This window comes from Mustela nigripes, chromosome 1 (assembly GCF_022355385.1).
Source record: "Mustela nigripes isolate SB6536 chromosome 1, MUSNIG.SB6536, whole genome shotgun sequence".
Lineage (NCBI taxonomy): Eukaryota > Metazoa > Chordata > Mammalia > Carnivora > Mustelidae > Mustela > Mustela nigripes.
In genome coordinates, this window is record NC_081557.1 from 243,583,632 (window position 1) to 243,598,771 (window position 15,140).

Genomic DNA, 15,140 nt, shown 5'->3' on the forward strand with positions numbered 1-15,140 from the left:
ACGAGCTGCCCCAGCTGTGCTTTCCCTCCTCGGCTCTTCGCGGAGCACCACGCGTGCTTTGTTTCAGAGCCGACGCATCTTCCTCGGTTGGTCTGCAGCTCCACCAATCCCGCCCGTGACGGGGCGGGGCTTCAGGGTCAAGGTAGACCAATTCCCCAGCCTCGCCCCTACACGCGCTTTCGGACCCCCGGGGATGAGTGACAGCAGCCGGGTCCAACCTGCTGCTCCAGACCGTGGCCTCCGCCGGGGGCGTTCCGGGGACGAGGCGCCGGGGCCAATCGCATTGGCGCTCAAGGGGCGTGGCCTCATTGCCAGCTCTAGACCGGCGCCCTCCGCACTCCTTTTGTCAAATGAGCGACGCGGTGGGGCGGTCCCGCAGCCGAGCTTCAGCCAATGCTTGGAGCCGAGGTGGGCGGGTCGGGTGTGCTGGCGGCTGGTCCTCAGCTCCGAGCAGAGGTGCGGCGAGCCGGTGGGGGGACCGCGAGGCGAGCGCGGGAGCCTGGGCGGAGAGTGGGGTGTGAGCTGCCCGAAAATGCACTCGGATGCCGCCGCTGTCAGTGAGTAACAGAGAGCGAGCGGGCCGGGGCCGGGCGGTTGCCAACACTCTCCACTCCGCTCCCGCAGTCCCCGCCCCGCGCCTCCTGTCCCGAAACGCGCCGGGAGCCCCTGCCCGGGAGCCACCCCTTCCCCTCCCGGGGCCGCGGCGGGCGGTGACGCTGCGGGCGGCGCGGGGCGGGGGCGGGCGTGGGGGGGAAGGGGCCGGCCTGCCGGGGGAGGGCGGAGGTGAGGGGGGTGGGGACTGGCTCCTTTTCAGTGTTGGGGGCAGGGGGGGCGGGACGTGCGATGAAGGGCTGGGACCGGAGTGCCTGGGGTGAATGGAGGTGGAGGCGGCGGCGGGCGCTAGCGGGCAGGGCCGGGGGTGGCACCGGCGCGGGAAGAGAGAGCGAGGGAGCGAGCGAGCGGGGCGCAGGGGTGAGGATTTCCTAGGGGCTGAGCGGTGCGGGCGGCTCCGTGAGAAAGGCGGGTGAGTGCGAGGGGAGCGCGGGGGCGGGGACAATGGGAAGAAGGGCTGGCTGGCGGGGGTGGGGGGAACAATGCGGTGGGGGAATGGGGGTAGCGGCCGAGCGGGGCAGGAGGGCGGGCACGGAGATGAGGGCTGATGTAACGGGAGAGCGAGGTGGTGGGAGGGATTGGGGTGTGATGGGATAGTTGGGGAGTCCGGCGGGCTGGAGAGGCATAGAAGGGTGGTGGGGTAACTGGGAGTGGTGAGAGGGGGCAGACGTTGGGGTAATGGGATTGAGCAGGTGTTGGGAAGAGAGGGTAATGGGGAGTGAGAGGAGAGAGAAGAGGGGAGGGTTTGGGGTGACAGGATGGGGGCAGGGGTAAAGGAGTGCGGTGGGGGTGTAGAGCTAGTTGGGAGGAAAGGGGGGTTGGGAGGGGCCAGGGCAGGGGGAGGACTGTCAAGTCCAGATTCGGTCCGCGCGGGGCTCGGGGTGGGGGGGGGGAGGTGTCAGACTATGTTTTCTGGGAGGGGATCCCTCCCCCCCGATCAAGACAGAGTCCGTGGAAGGGGGAGCCCTGAGCTTCGGGTGCGGGGAGTGGAGGGGGCGGGGCTGAGGTGGAGGGGGCGGGGAGGTGCCCTGAGGTTGGCGCTGGCCGCGGTTCCCCCAGAGCGGCGGGAAGCGAGGTCAGCGCTGGCGCGGGCTCCGGCTGCGGGACTGGGAGGCGGGGCCGGGGCGCGGGCTGCGGGTTTTCCGCGGCGGGATCCGGAGGGGTCGGGCCCTGGAGACCGGGTGTGGGGTTTTGCGCAGGGGAGGTGTTGGGGTCCCAGGCAGTCCGTGGGATTGGCAGTCTGTGACGCAGTTGTCTAATTTCTGGTCGTCAGGTGTGGACGCTGGTGCCCGGGGACCCGCTTCCCTGCAGGGAGGGCCTGGCCAGAGGCCCCGCGTAGCGTTCGCGGGGCGCGACCTCTGCCAAGCTTGCGGGGAGGACGCTTTAGGGGTTTCCTTTAGGGTCTGGCTCCAGTGGCCGGGTGTGAAGGGGAAAGGCGGTCGCGCGGAATTCTGGGACTTGTAGTCCGCGCCGCGCGGAGTCGCGGTTGGGTTGGGTGCACGTGGGTAACTGTGGAAACGAGTCCCAGAATGCAGCGCGCCCCTCGGAGCCTCCCGGCGCTGCTAACTCGTGGTTTATTCCCGGAGGACCCGAGCGAGCCCTTGGGAACCTCTCGTCCCCTGGGACTGGAGCGATTCATTGGACCTTCTCCCTGAGTCGGCGGGAGGGGGAGAACCAAGCCAAACGCAGTCCTTTCACACTTGGGTTCTTGATTCCCGAGTTGATTACTTCCCCCTGCATTTAGTGGCCTTATTTGTAGAGTAAATGCTTAGTCTTTTACCTTATAGCACATAGGTTTGGAGAAGCATTCAGGGTGCAGCACCGTCCAAAGCAGAGTTTAGGATGCTGTATTTATTGTGGCATCCAGCGTTAAACAGAAGGTTAAAAGGTTTCCGTCTTTAGGTAAATCTGGGAATGCAGTGGAGACCCATGGAACCCTTCTGCCGATAATACAGATTATGTGTTTGCATTTCCTGGGCTCTTTGAACTGCCCAAAGATAGGACTTCCTGAAAGAAGATGGCCTTGAAATGAATTTAGTAATGAAGATGGCTTAGTGGAATTTAGGATGGAACTGTGCCCATACATAAACCCCTCATGAAGCTGAGCAAAGGGAATATAAGATGTCTTCAATTTTCAAGGGAACGTGGGAAGCAAATGAGGCTAGCAGAAGGAAAACTCAGTGGACGACCTTAAGAGGTTTTTGTGTGTGTGTGTGTGTGTGTGTGTGTGTGTGTTTTTAAAGTTGGGGGTGTAATTCTTTTTTCTTGGCCTCTTTAATATTAGAAACCTTCCTCTCTGTAGATGCCCCAGACCCGACATCCTTTGCCAGTTCCTATTACCATTTATTTATATGCTGAATTACCATTTATATGCTGAATTTGAACATTGCAGAATCTGTCATGTAGAGGGCTGTAACATTAGCTCAAAGATGACAGACTATTTTTCTGTGATATATAAGGTATTATGAAACTATTGGTAGCTTAGTCGCTAGAAGAATATTACAATGACCCTAGTGATAAAATTTTACCAAAAAGTCCTGAAATTTGGAAACCTTTTAGTGTGGTTACAGATATACTGAACTTGATGAAGTGATTAATGATTAAGTCATGGCCGAAAAATTGGGCAATGTATGGTTTTTTCAGGAAAAGATTTCTGTTCATCTTATATTTTACTTAATCTTATGATGAAATATTCAGGAAGCCTTTTGTGATATGTAAGTATGTAATATGGACATGTTTTTTAAAATACGCACTTAATGCTGGAATTTGTTTATATAAAGCGTGAAGTGTCCGAGGTTGAAAACTAGTTATAATTGTGTTATGATTGTATTATATTATAAAATATAATAATATTTTAAAGAAAATATTATGCCAGTAATTTCTTTCCCTTTTTGTTTTTGTTACAGCACAAAGATCAGGTGCCCTTTACACACACACACGATTCCCCATCCTCCCGTCTCCCAAACCCTAGGTTTCTAAACCTGATCAGCTTCTACTTTATGCTGTGGATTTCGGGTTCCTCTTCGATTTTTGGTCTTTGGGGAGGTTCTTTATTTTCATGTGAACTAAGATACGTGTTTAAACAGATGTTTCTTCTACTTTATACAGAATTTTTTGTTATTTCATATTGGGAAGGATTTTTAGGTTATCTTGTTTATAACATTGCCAGAAGAGAAAGTCTCCCTGATTTTCTCCATTTTAGAGGAGAAACTAGTTTTCAACCTCGGACACTTCACGCTTTAGAGGACTTCTGCACATTACTCTTTCCTTCCTTTGGTCCTGCCTCCAAGAAGTGCTCCTGTCAATCAATACTTGATCACGCTTTTTCAAATGTTATTTATCATTACATCCCCTTCTGTTTTTATCTTTAGCTGCCCCCAACAGCTCTTACAGATTACTGCTTTCTTCTTGACTGCAATACATGTTTGTAATTCATGTCTGCATCTTCTCGTCTCAAGAGTAATGATCTTGTTAACTAAGCAGAATAAAAATCAGCTTGTCAGAAACTGAACTCATGATTTGACCAGTGTTGTATCCATCATTGGGAAGTAACAATACACTACAAAAAATGGCATAGATAACAGAATTTATTGTTGTCCAGTAGCAAGAAGTGTAGAAGGTGGTGCAGTGTCTGAATGATGTTTTTGAAGACTCTAGTCTTTTTGCATCCTTTTATTCCTCTATTTTTAGTATTTTGGCTTATGGAAAGCCTCGGGCTCATTGCTTCATGTTGGCAATGTGGTTGCTGTGGCCCCAGACATCATGCCTGTGTGAGACAGGGAAGGAAGGAAGATGTTTTCTTATAACGCCCTCCTAGCAGAGAGGAGTCTTCTAGGAGGTCACCTTGGAGACTTCACATTCAGTTTTGTTGGGGAGAACTGATTTCATGGCACTGCTACTTGTAAGGAAGTTTGAAAAACTGGAAGTCTGGCATTTTTTCAGTTTCTTTTGGGAGATGTGGCCTTTGCTAGAGTGGTAGAGCAGTGAGGAGAATGCTCTGGGTTGGCAGCCTACAGGTTATATCCCTGATCCAGCTACTTTGTCCAGCTGTCTCTGGCTTGGTCTCAATCTTTTTTTAATACGTCAATTTATTTTCTGCCTCATTTAAAAATCATTAAAGGTAACTTACTAAGTATAGATAAAAGCCTGCAAAGAGAAGGAAATTAGGGGCGCTGGGGTGGCTCAGTCAATTGAGCGTCTTAATCTCAGCTCAGGTCATGATCTGGGGGTTGTGCGATTGATCCCAGGGTCAGACTCCACACTCGGTATGGGGTCTCCTTGGAATTCTCTTTCTCCCTCCTGACCTCCTGTCTCTCTCTCATAAGTAAATTTAAAAAACAGAAGGAAAATAAACCATAGACTTACAGGCTGCACATAATTGCTTGCCATATGTTAGAAATGGGCCCTATATTTGGTTCTGAGCTTCCTAGTAGTCCAAACAAAGAGGAAAACAAGACTAATTTCATTCATTCGCAATCCATTTAATAACGCATCCTCGCATCCTCGCGTTTTCCTGGCTGTTGGTGAGAGCGGGACTGCCTCTCCTCCCCCCATGGAACGCGCTCCTACCTGTTGCTGCTGTCCTAGGGCTCACCCATCTTGTTGTTAATCTGAAGTAATCCTTTTGCTAGCCTCAGCCCCTCTCACTTTGTCCTCTGCATCACCAGTTTAATCACCTTTGACCTTAGGATTGCCCCACACAAAACCTCAAGGGCTCCTGTTTGCTTAATGAAATGCAGACTCCTCGGAACCTGGGGATGAATCGGTTTGTGCGGTTCAAGCTCCGTTTCTGCCCCTGCCACCCCCTGCCCACTGCGGCCTCCTTGCCCGCTGCCCTCAGCGCTGCTTCCGCAGAACTGTTCTTTCCTGGGCTCCTGGTCCCTCTCTAGCAGACTCATCCTGTCCCTCCGTTGAATCTCCAGAGTTGGGGTTACCTTTGTTCTCAGTTCTGTCTAATACAGCAATAGCTGCTCGTTTACTTGTCCCTTCCACAATTAGAGACTTACCCCTTTGAGATCCAGGACCGTCTGTTGGTATCCATTTCTCATCCGCGATGGCACTTTGTTTAGGGCCTCAAATAGGTATTGAATTGAACTTAAATGGTCAACTCTTAAGTAGTGAATTATCTGGAAAATTTTAGTTCTCCCTTGTGCTATCCAGCATGCTTCTGAATTGTCTTTCATTATCTTCAGTTTGTCTCTTCAGGGAATACAAACTCTTCCTTATTCATTCGGTCTTTTTTGACAAAGTCAGCCATAAGCAAACCAATTTAAACAACCGTTCTTTTTAAATACGTGCAAAGATACCAGGTTTTTGTTTTTTTTTTAAATACTTTATTTATTTGTTTGACAGAGAGAGATCACAAGAAGGCAGAGAGGCAGGCAGAGTGAGAGGGAGGAAGCAGGCTCTCTGCCGAGCAGAGAGCCCAATGTGGGACTCGATCCCAGGACCCTGAGACCTTGACCTGAGCTGAAGGCAGAGGCTTAACCCACTGAGCCACCCAGGTGCCCCAAAGATACCAGTTTTGAAGAATGTCTGTGGCATGAAGAAATTCTCAAGGAGCAAGTAAAATGCTGTTGATGGACTAAGGGCCCCGGAGTCTGTGTGTGAAAATGCGTGCTTCCATTTTGGATCTGGTATGTAAGTCTTGTGTAGATAAGGTTAAGGCAGGGCTTGACAGGTCTGACATTCCCTGTCTTTTTCTTTTATGGCCAGATTCTGGTCCGTAGGGTTTATTTTATGTTAACTACACATTGACATCACTGGAAGGCTTTTTTCGTTTAGAAAATAAACTTTGTTAGTTGGAGGTGCATTTTCTGATGATCTGATATTGATGCAGATATCTTTCTATAGTTGGTCATCTTGAATTCGTATTAATAGCTTTTCATAGCTTATTCTTTTTTCTTATTCTGAGATTGGGGTTAGGAGAAGTACCTCTTGAGAATTATTCTTTTAAGCAGAACATACATTTTAAAAATATGCTTTGGGGTGCCTGGGTGGCTCAGTGGGTTAAAGCCTCTGCCTTCAGCTCAAGTCATGATCCCAGGATCCTGGGATCGAGCCCCACATCAGGCTCTCTGCTTAGCAGGAAGCCTGCTTCCTCCTCTCTCTCTCTCTCTCTGCCTGTCTCTCTGCTACTTTTGATCTCTGTCTGTCAAATAAATAAATAAAATCTTAAAAAAATAAAATTAAAAATATGCATTAAGTAGAATCATTTATTTTAGCGATTATCACATCACTGTTTCAGAGCTAAGGACTTTTTTTCTCTTGTGTCCTTTATTCTAGCAGACAAAGTATTTGCTACTCTGGATTTGAATTTTTTTTTAATTAGAAAACACTCTTAATGAGTCATTTTCAATTTAGGAAGGTAGGCTTGTAGTTTTTGAAACTAATATACTGAGTACAACACTAAATGATATGAAAAAAACTCCCACCCTCCCCAAGTAGCATTACCTATGGTTATGATTCCTTTAAGTTCCCTCTTTGAGGATTTTTTTCTTGTAAATATTTTTTGAAAACCTTTTATTACTTGCTGTCACTAGTATTCCCAATGATGGCGTGTCATCCTTTTCTGTTCGTGGTGGGCATCATTAGTCTTAAGGGCCCTGGCTCTTTCCCTGATTGGGAAATTCCTACCTTTGCAGGCCAGGCTGCTCAGACACGCCCACCAGAATGTGAATCCGAAGGTGGAGGCAAGTGTTGGAAAGAAGCAGGGAGCGCCTGGAGGCCCTTTGGAGGGGACAGATAGTGGGGGGCAGCTGCCGGCTTTGGTCCCAGGGGCCAGGCCAGTTCTGGCTGTGTCCATGTGCTCTGCTGTGTGTCCTTAAGTTGTGTGACTTAGTTTTCTGGATTTCCTAGTCCTTCTGTGAACTAACCAATGGCCCTTTAAAAAAAGAAATTACGGTCCTGTTCTATTAGCTGGTTGGTTTCTGATGCTAGAAACTCAGAATCCTGACAGATTGAACATCCGTACCTGTCACTGGTCAAGATGGGGCAGAGGCTCTGGAAGAGACGAGCTGTGATGTGCCTTACTGCCCCGACTGGACTCTGTTCAGGGTCCTAGGGTCCTGATCTGAGGTTACCCAAAGGACAGAAGGAGCACACAGTCAATGTCAGTTGTGGGCACCGCCTTTGCCAATGGTCAGGCGGGCTCTGAGCTGCACATCAGCCACGCTGCTGGATCTCATTATACAGAGCTCCTTACTGCTTGTCTTTTTCCAATCACCTCTTTGTCCTTAAAAAAAAAAAAGAGAGAGAGAGAGAGAGGTGTGATGCTCAGGAGCTAATAATGCCTACCTTCTGGTGTGTCTTTTTGGATCTAATTTGGGAGTATTAGCCTGGAAATATTCTTTGTGCCTTTTTTTGGGTAGAACTCTATCTGATAGTCTTTATTGCTTTTTAGTATTTACTGAGTATCCTAGACATACGATAAAATTGAACCTATTTTAAGTGTAAAGCTTGATGAATTTTGATAAATATCTATACTGGCATAACTGCTACTAAAATTAAGGTCCAGAATGTTTTCTTGACCCCCCAAAGGTTCCTGTGTGTTCCCTTGCAGTCTGTACTTCTCCATCTCCTACCACAACTTTTGGCTTTTCGTATATGTCATTGGAAGCCGCCTTCATGTTAGTTGATGATCTGTCATCTTGCTGTTCATCGGGATATTACAGTATAAAAAGGTGTGATAAATCTCTCCTTTTTTTTTTTTTTTCCCTGAACTATTAAGTCCAGAGAAAAACTCTCAGTGCTATATAAATTATAAATCCGGTAGTGCTTTACCACATGGAACTGTCTAGAGTGAAGTTACTCATCCTTTTCAAGTTTTCCAGTGGATGGCTGTTCTGTACCACCCAAAGACACAGATGGCTAGCATTTGCTCCCTGAATGTGATGCCTTTTAACTATTATCTGGGTCAGGTTGGGAGACACTTAATAGTTTAGAGTTGGCCCTGGAGTCAGATTGCCTGGATTCTCATCCTTGCTCTGTTATGTCTTAGCTGCGTGGCCGCAGGTGAGTTTCTCATCAGTTTCTCTGAGTGCACACCTGTGTCCTCACGCCTAAAGCGTACCTACCGCAGGGTATGGAGCTGGTCGGTCTACACTGCTTACGGAGTATCTACCATGTACCAGGCCCTCTTCTTGTCTCTTGTGAAGTTCTCAGTATGGCTTAGGGGAGGGAGCCTGTAAGCCCGTAAACCATACAGTGTGGTTGGAAGTTCTGTAGAGAAGGATGAAGCAGGAGGTGGGGCACACAGGTGCGTGAGTGCGGAGGGGAGGGGAGTGGAGGATGTTGTAGTTTTTAATAGCAGGGTCCCTGCTGGGAGTGAGGGGCATTCCAGGCGGTGGGAAGAGGAATGCAGGGCCTCTGGGAGGGAGCAGACCTGTGGTAGGAATTCCATAGAGGCCGGTGGCCTTGGAGTGGAGGGGGGAGCTGGGCAGAGAGGAGGAGGTAGGAGGTGAAATCAGAGTGATCCCAAGGATTAAATGAGGAAAAAAACAAACACAGTTAAGAGAAGTGCTTGGCTCTCTTCTGTTTTAGTTGCTAATGATTGCTGTGTAATGACACTGTCCTCGTTAGGCTTTAAAAGAAGACCCTGGAGAGGAAGAGAGGTTATCAGAAAGAACCAAATGAGGCATTCCCTCACTTAGTCATTCACCAAACATGTGAGGGTTTCTTGTTGCCAGGCAGTGCCGTAACACACGTGACTGGGGGTTTGGGGTTGGGGCCCCGTGTTCCAAAGAGCTGCTTCTGGCGGCTTCAGCGGTGCAGGCAGAGAAGTAATGGACAGCTTAGGTATGGCATGGTGGCAGCTAGGTTGGTTGGGTTGCCCAGAGTGCTTTGGAAATAAATGGGAAGTCATTAAAATTAGACTTCATGGAAGGGTTAGCATTTGTCATGTGGGTTTCACTTCTGAAGTTTTCCCCGCTGAGGAAAAAGTTTTGTATGTGCCCACCCCTGGTGCTTTCCCAGGGAAAGAGATAGCAAGGGTCAAAGTACTGAGAACTGGGGCTGGGGAAGGGGGTGTTGGTAGGCTGGGGTGCAGGGGGGAAGGTGAGGGTGGGCAGGAACTGGTCGTGAAAGGCTGAGAAGAGGGAGCAGAGAGAGGAGAGGAGAACAGCCACAGGCAGGGCGCAGGGAGTGTGGCCAACAAGGGGGAGTGGGGAGGGGCTGACACATGTTTGGTGGTGATTGTTGGGCTGTTCCAGCCGCTTTGCCTTCGTTAATACATTCAGTCCTCACAACCACCCGCAGAGGCAGATTGTGTACTGTTAGTGCGCCCATTTTACAGATGAGGAAGTTGAGGTGCAGAAAGGTTAATTAATCTTCTCAAGGTCACACAGCTTCTAAGTGGTGAATGGAGATTCTCACTCGGGCATTCTGACTCCAGGGTCTGGGGCCCCACCAGTGCCAGGGAACTCAACATTCTATTTTTGTCTTTGGCCTGTGAATGTTGATGGCAGACCCAGCTGATGTGGTCATCCCCATTTTGGTTCTTTTGTTCTTAGAAGGGGCCCCAGTAGCATCAGGATGTAGGAGGAGTTCCTTCTTTCCCATCCCTCCTGTCCTCTCGTTTCTGTCGTCTTCCCCTCAATGACAGTAGGTTTTAAAAACTGATTCTAAGTGGGGAACTGATCATGGCAAAGAGAAGTCTTGCATTCCTTAACTCACTAGTGATGTCGGCATTTTAGTCTTCTGGGGTCTTAATTTTAAACAGACCTGTGTTAACTACTTTCTAAGTACACTTTTTGTAGTATTTTTAAATATAGAAGATACCGGACAACATTGCAGAAAAGCTACAAAACATAAAATTTACCTTTTAGGGGCGTCTGAGTGGCACATTGGTTAAGCGTCTGACTCTTGGTTTTGGCTCAAGTGGTGATATCAGGGTCGTGGGATTGAACCCCACATTGAGCTCTGTGCTCACCAGGAGTCTGCTTAAGATTTTCCTCCCCTCACCCCCTGCCACTCTTCCCTCTTAGTATGCTCTCTCTCAAATAAGTAAATTAACCTTAACCAAAAAAAAAAAAAAACCCCAAAAACAAAACCCAAACCCCTTACCTTTTAGTAGAACTACTAATGTGTTTTCATATAATATCTTTGAAATTATTTTTTTCTTTTTTTTTTTCTGTAGTTGAGATTAAGTCCTTTTCCGCTTTAATATCCCTTTCTTCAAATGCCATTCCCAAAATTTGACCACAGATTACTTGTTCTTAATTAAACAGGAAGCTGAAGAAGATGGTTATACATTCAAGTCCAGGCAGCTGGCTGTTGGTGTCATACTTTGAATGACCTGTCACCTTGTCATCCCTTCGGCCTTGTCTTTACTTTCTGATCTGGCTTCAGTGTGTCTTAGTCTCTTTTATGTTCTGATAATAACAGGGGAGTAAAACAGTGCACCTTATGGGCGCATGGGACGGGCCTGTGCTCTGCTCGTGCTTCTTAGGCACCATCTCTTTTCACTGTCACAGAAGCCTTGTGCAAAGGGGCCCATTAGAGCAATTGTACAGATGGGGACACTGAGGCACAGTGAGACTGGGTCACGGGCAGGGTCACTCCGCTGGAATGTCACAGAGCTGAGACTCTAGCTCAGGCCTTTCCGACGCCAGAGCAGCAGAACTCTCGTCACATCAGTGAGATTAAAGGATGATTTTTCCTCTGAACTGTAGAGTGGATCTGTGTTCCTCAGTGGTTGAGGCAGGGCACAGGGAATGAATCTAGGGCCCCTTGTACCTTGTCACACTTGGAGTGCAGCCATGCAGGGTGTCCTGAAGTGGCCGGCTCCTTTGAGATGGCACTGGCAGGCACAGGCCGCGGAGTGGATGACGCGGCTAGGTGGCACGCTGCCTCTCTGCGCCGGATGGCTTCTCCTCGCAGCCTCTTTTATGGGTCCTGGGAGAGCCCCAAGGAAAAAGCCAGCCGCGGTATGCTTGGATGCCTTTCATTTTGGAGCCTGTGTTCCGTGAAAACGCTGAGTCACCCACGATGACCTGCCTCCCACCCCCTATCCGGGTTCCCCTTGCCATGCCTCACCTTCTGGCTTTTGTGCCTTGTAAAGTGACAAATACTTATTGATGAGGAGAGAGATGCTAATATCTTCCCGCTGCTACTTGGTTTCTCATTTTCACCTGGCTTTTCAGTTTCGTCATCTTTTCCCTGGATCTTGCTCTGGTTCTTTTCAATGCGCTGCTGGGGTACCAATGACTGAGTTAGATTCTGGTCTGTAGCGTGCGGAGCTTGTCCCGTTAGCAGGTTGGCTGCCCGCAGGCTGGGGACTGAGTCCAGAGTGGGGCTAGAGCTCCCTTCTCTCGCTGCTTATTAGAATCATCTGGGCTGCTGAAACATCAGTGACCCCACTCCCATCCAGATGGTGGCCCTGGCCGTTTTTTCAAGCTTCCCAGGTGATTCTCTATGGGCAGCTGCTGGATTAGTTTGAAAGAGGCTTCACCAGCAGGCTTGGTTTGGGCTGTGGGGAAGAGGGCGCTGGGCTGATAGTGCATCCCCGGTAGTGCCTACCTCGTGCTGGCTACTGTTCTAAGCCCATCACATCATGGACTCATTCTGGCCTTGCGATATCCCTATGAGGCAGGCGCTTTTAGGCATTTTACAAAGAGATTCCTGGGGCGTCTGGGTGGGTCAGTGGATTAAAGCCTCTGCCTTCAGCTCAGGTCATGATCATAGGGTCCTGGGATTGAGCCCCGCATCGGGCTTTCTGCTCAGTGAGGAGCCTGCTTCTTCCTTTCTCCTCTCTCTCTGCCTGCCTCTCTGCCTGCTTATCATCTCTGTCTGTCAAATAAATAAATAAAATATTTTAAAAAAATAAAAGAGAGATTCCTACTTCCTAGCAAAGAGGGGCATGTGGGATGAAGCTGAACTGCAAACCTAGCACACAAACAGAAATCTAAAGCTGGTGGGGGGAGGAGGTGCTGCTTTTGATAGGGAGTGGGGAGAGCCTCTCTGATGATGTGACATTTGAACAGGGAGTGCAGTCGGCTGCGAGGCTTTGTGAACACCAGAAGTCATTGACATGGAGGGTATATTAAATGCAAAGGCCCTGAGGTAGGAATTCACTTGCGTCTTCAAGGAAGAGAGTGGCTGGAATGGAGTGAGCAAGGATAATGGAATGAGATGACTTAGGTCAGATCATGTAGGGCCTTGTAAGGACTTATTGAAGACTTGGGTGTTTTGTTTTTTTTTTTAAATTTCTTTTATGCTGCAGTAACAAATCTGAAATCTTATTGACTGAAATCAGACATTGTTACGTGTTCTCTTTATAGGTTGGTAGGGGTCTCTTCTTGACATCACTGGCATTCTCATTCTGTCTGTCTGAAGCCCACAGGAAAGAGGGCTCCTGTTTCTAGAAGGAAGGAGACAAGGCAAACCTGAAGAATACATTTCAGCTACCATACACCCTTGACTTTGATAACAGAGTATTTTTCTTTTTCCTTATCACTGAGTAAAATTAACATTTCAGGAGAACAGGCCATATAACCTGTAACTTGGAGAGCCCCTGAGCGTTCTGTACCCCAGTTAGAGAGGCCAGGCTCTGCTCGCTCATGTTCTGGATCTGTCTGAGAAACATTCAGGACCAATGCTGATTTTGATAACCTTTAATTTTTGTCTGATTTTTGTTTCACTTCTTTGTCATTAACATGGTCATTATTCTGCCCCTCCCCTCCCCAAGAGCCTTTATTGCTTTTGTTCATCATTTTCATTGTCATCAAGAAGCATTTATTAAGCACATACCTGTGCACAGTGCTGCATTAAAGTCCTTTATACCTGAGTGCATTGCCCACTGATGGGCCAACTAGAGTCTAGCTAATAATAAAATATTTTTAGGGGCGCCTGGATGGCTCAGTCGGTTAGGCGTCTGACTCTTGATTTCGACTCAGGTCATGATCTCAAGGTCCTGGGATGGAGCTGCATGTCAGGCCTGTCCTGCTCCCTCCTCTTCTTCCCCTGCAGGCATGCGTGTGCTCTCGCTCTCTCTAAGATAAATAAAATCTTTAGAAAAATAATGAAATACTTTTATTGATTGTTAGTGCTGAGAAGAAAGAGGTGCTCTTGAAGTCAAAATAACATTGGTGGTGTTGGTGGTATCTTGTCTGCCCATCTCTTCCCTTTAAATAAAGGTGGTGGGGACCCCTGCGTGGCACAGTTGGTTGAGTGTCTGACTCTGCTTTGGCCGAGGTCCTGATCTCAGGGTCCTGGGATCAAGGCCCCTGTGGAGCTTGGTGTGGAGTCAATGCTTAAGTTCTCCATCTCCCTCTGCCTCCCCCTAAAATAAATAAATAAACAAAAAAAAGTTGGTAAGTTGTTTTAGATTTAGCCAGTTTTAGTAACTTTTAAGAAAATGTTAGTCTAAGTTTGTGTACTTGATTTTTAACAACTTCGAGTGGGAGAGAGTGTTGCTCTTTTTTCCTTTAACGGAGCCTGGAGATCGATCCGTTCTCGCTCTGATTAGAAATAAGCTAGAATGGAGGGATGGGCTTTGAATTGGGAATTCGAAGATCTGTGAATCACTCCCAGCTTGGCCACAGCCAGCTGTGCGATCCTGCCTGAGCCAGTAAAGGGAGAATTGGACAGATGGACACGAAATACTGAACTCCTCCGCGCCGTCTCCTGAATGCAGTCATAGTGGTTTTTCCCGATAGTGCGATCACGTCTTATCTGGACGATAGTTCTGAGTCCTGGTGTAAGGTCAAAACCCCCTGTATTAAAAACGTCCCTTGGAAATGCTTTCAGAAGGTGCCCCACTGGAGGTTCCCTGAGATAGCCCAGCACGGCCGGTTCTTTCCTCCGGCGCTGGAACAGATCTCTGGCTCTTCAGCGGAGCACCAGTTGAAGCAGCTGGCTTGCATTTAGGGACCATGTTTTATGGAAAATACATTTTTAAATACTAGACTCATCCAGTGTTGTGAGAGTCACAAAATGTGACTAGCATGTGGGAACGGACTGACCGAGCAGCTATGGGATCTGTGTGCCTGTCTCTGGCTTATTCAGTAGCATGGGCGGTGATTATGGGACAAGTGAAGGTTCTTTTCTTCTCTCTTCCTCCTCTTCCTCCTTTCTTTTGTTTTTTCTTTTTTCTTTTACCTTTTTTTTTTTTTTTTTTTGGCCAAGTGAATGAGGTCGGATTTGTGTGAGTTCCCTGCGGGTGTGGGGAGGCCCCACTGTACTCAGTGTTGTTCCTCTCCACTGGTCCTGCCCCATCTCAAATCAGGCCCTAATCCTTCCTCGCCTCAGTCACTTCCGGTGGTCTTTGTGAGAGGCCATTCCGAAGCCAGGCCACCCACCGTCCATGCCACGCATTTGCTGCCAAGTGATCCTTCTAGACAGTTCCCAAATTGAACACTGCAGCACCTGGACCCACAGCAGTGCTCCTCAGAGTTCTCCACCAACATTCTGCTCTGGCAGAGGTTCAGTGACTTCAGTGTCCCCAGGATCCTGGCAGCAGAGCTCGGTGTGGTGACATCTCCTCGAAGTCGTGTGCCGTACTCCTGTCTTTGTGTCCATGTAACACTGTT

At 48.6% G+C, this 15,140-nt stretch overlaps 1 protein-coding gene across 4 annotated transcripts in view; it reads left to right on the top strand.

The window, feature by feature from the left end:
* The first annotated feature begins 857 nt into the window (after nt 1-857).
* The window catches only part of DCUN1D4 (defective in cullin neddylation 1 domain containing 4), a 70,695-nt gene continuing 56,412 nt past the window's right edge, over nt 858-15,140 (top strand). For 3 of the 4 annotated variants that reach the window (XM_059383680.1, XM_059383688.1, XM_059383695.1), the window contains exon 1: nt 858-972. In XM_059383680.1, coding sequence (XP_059239663.1) covers nt 876-972 — 97 coding nt within the window. In that variant the 5' untranslated portion in view covers nt 858-875. Of the gene's footprint in view, nt 973-1,652; nt 1,688-15,140 lie in introns of those variants that run through there. The other variant, XM_059383704.1, reaches the window with a different exon arrangement.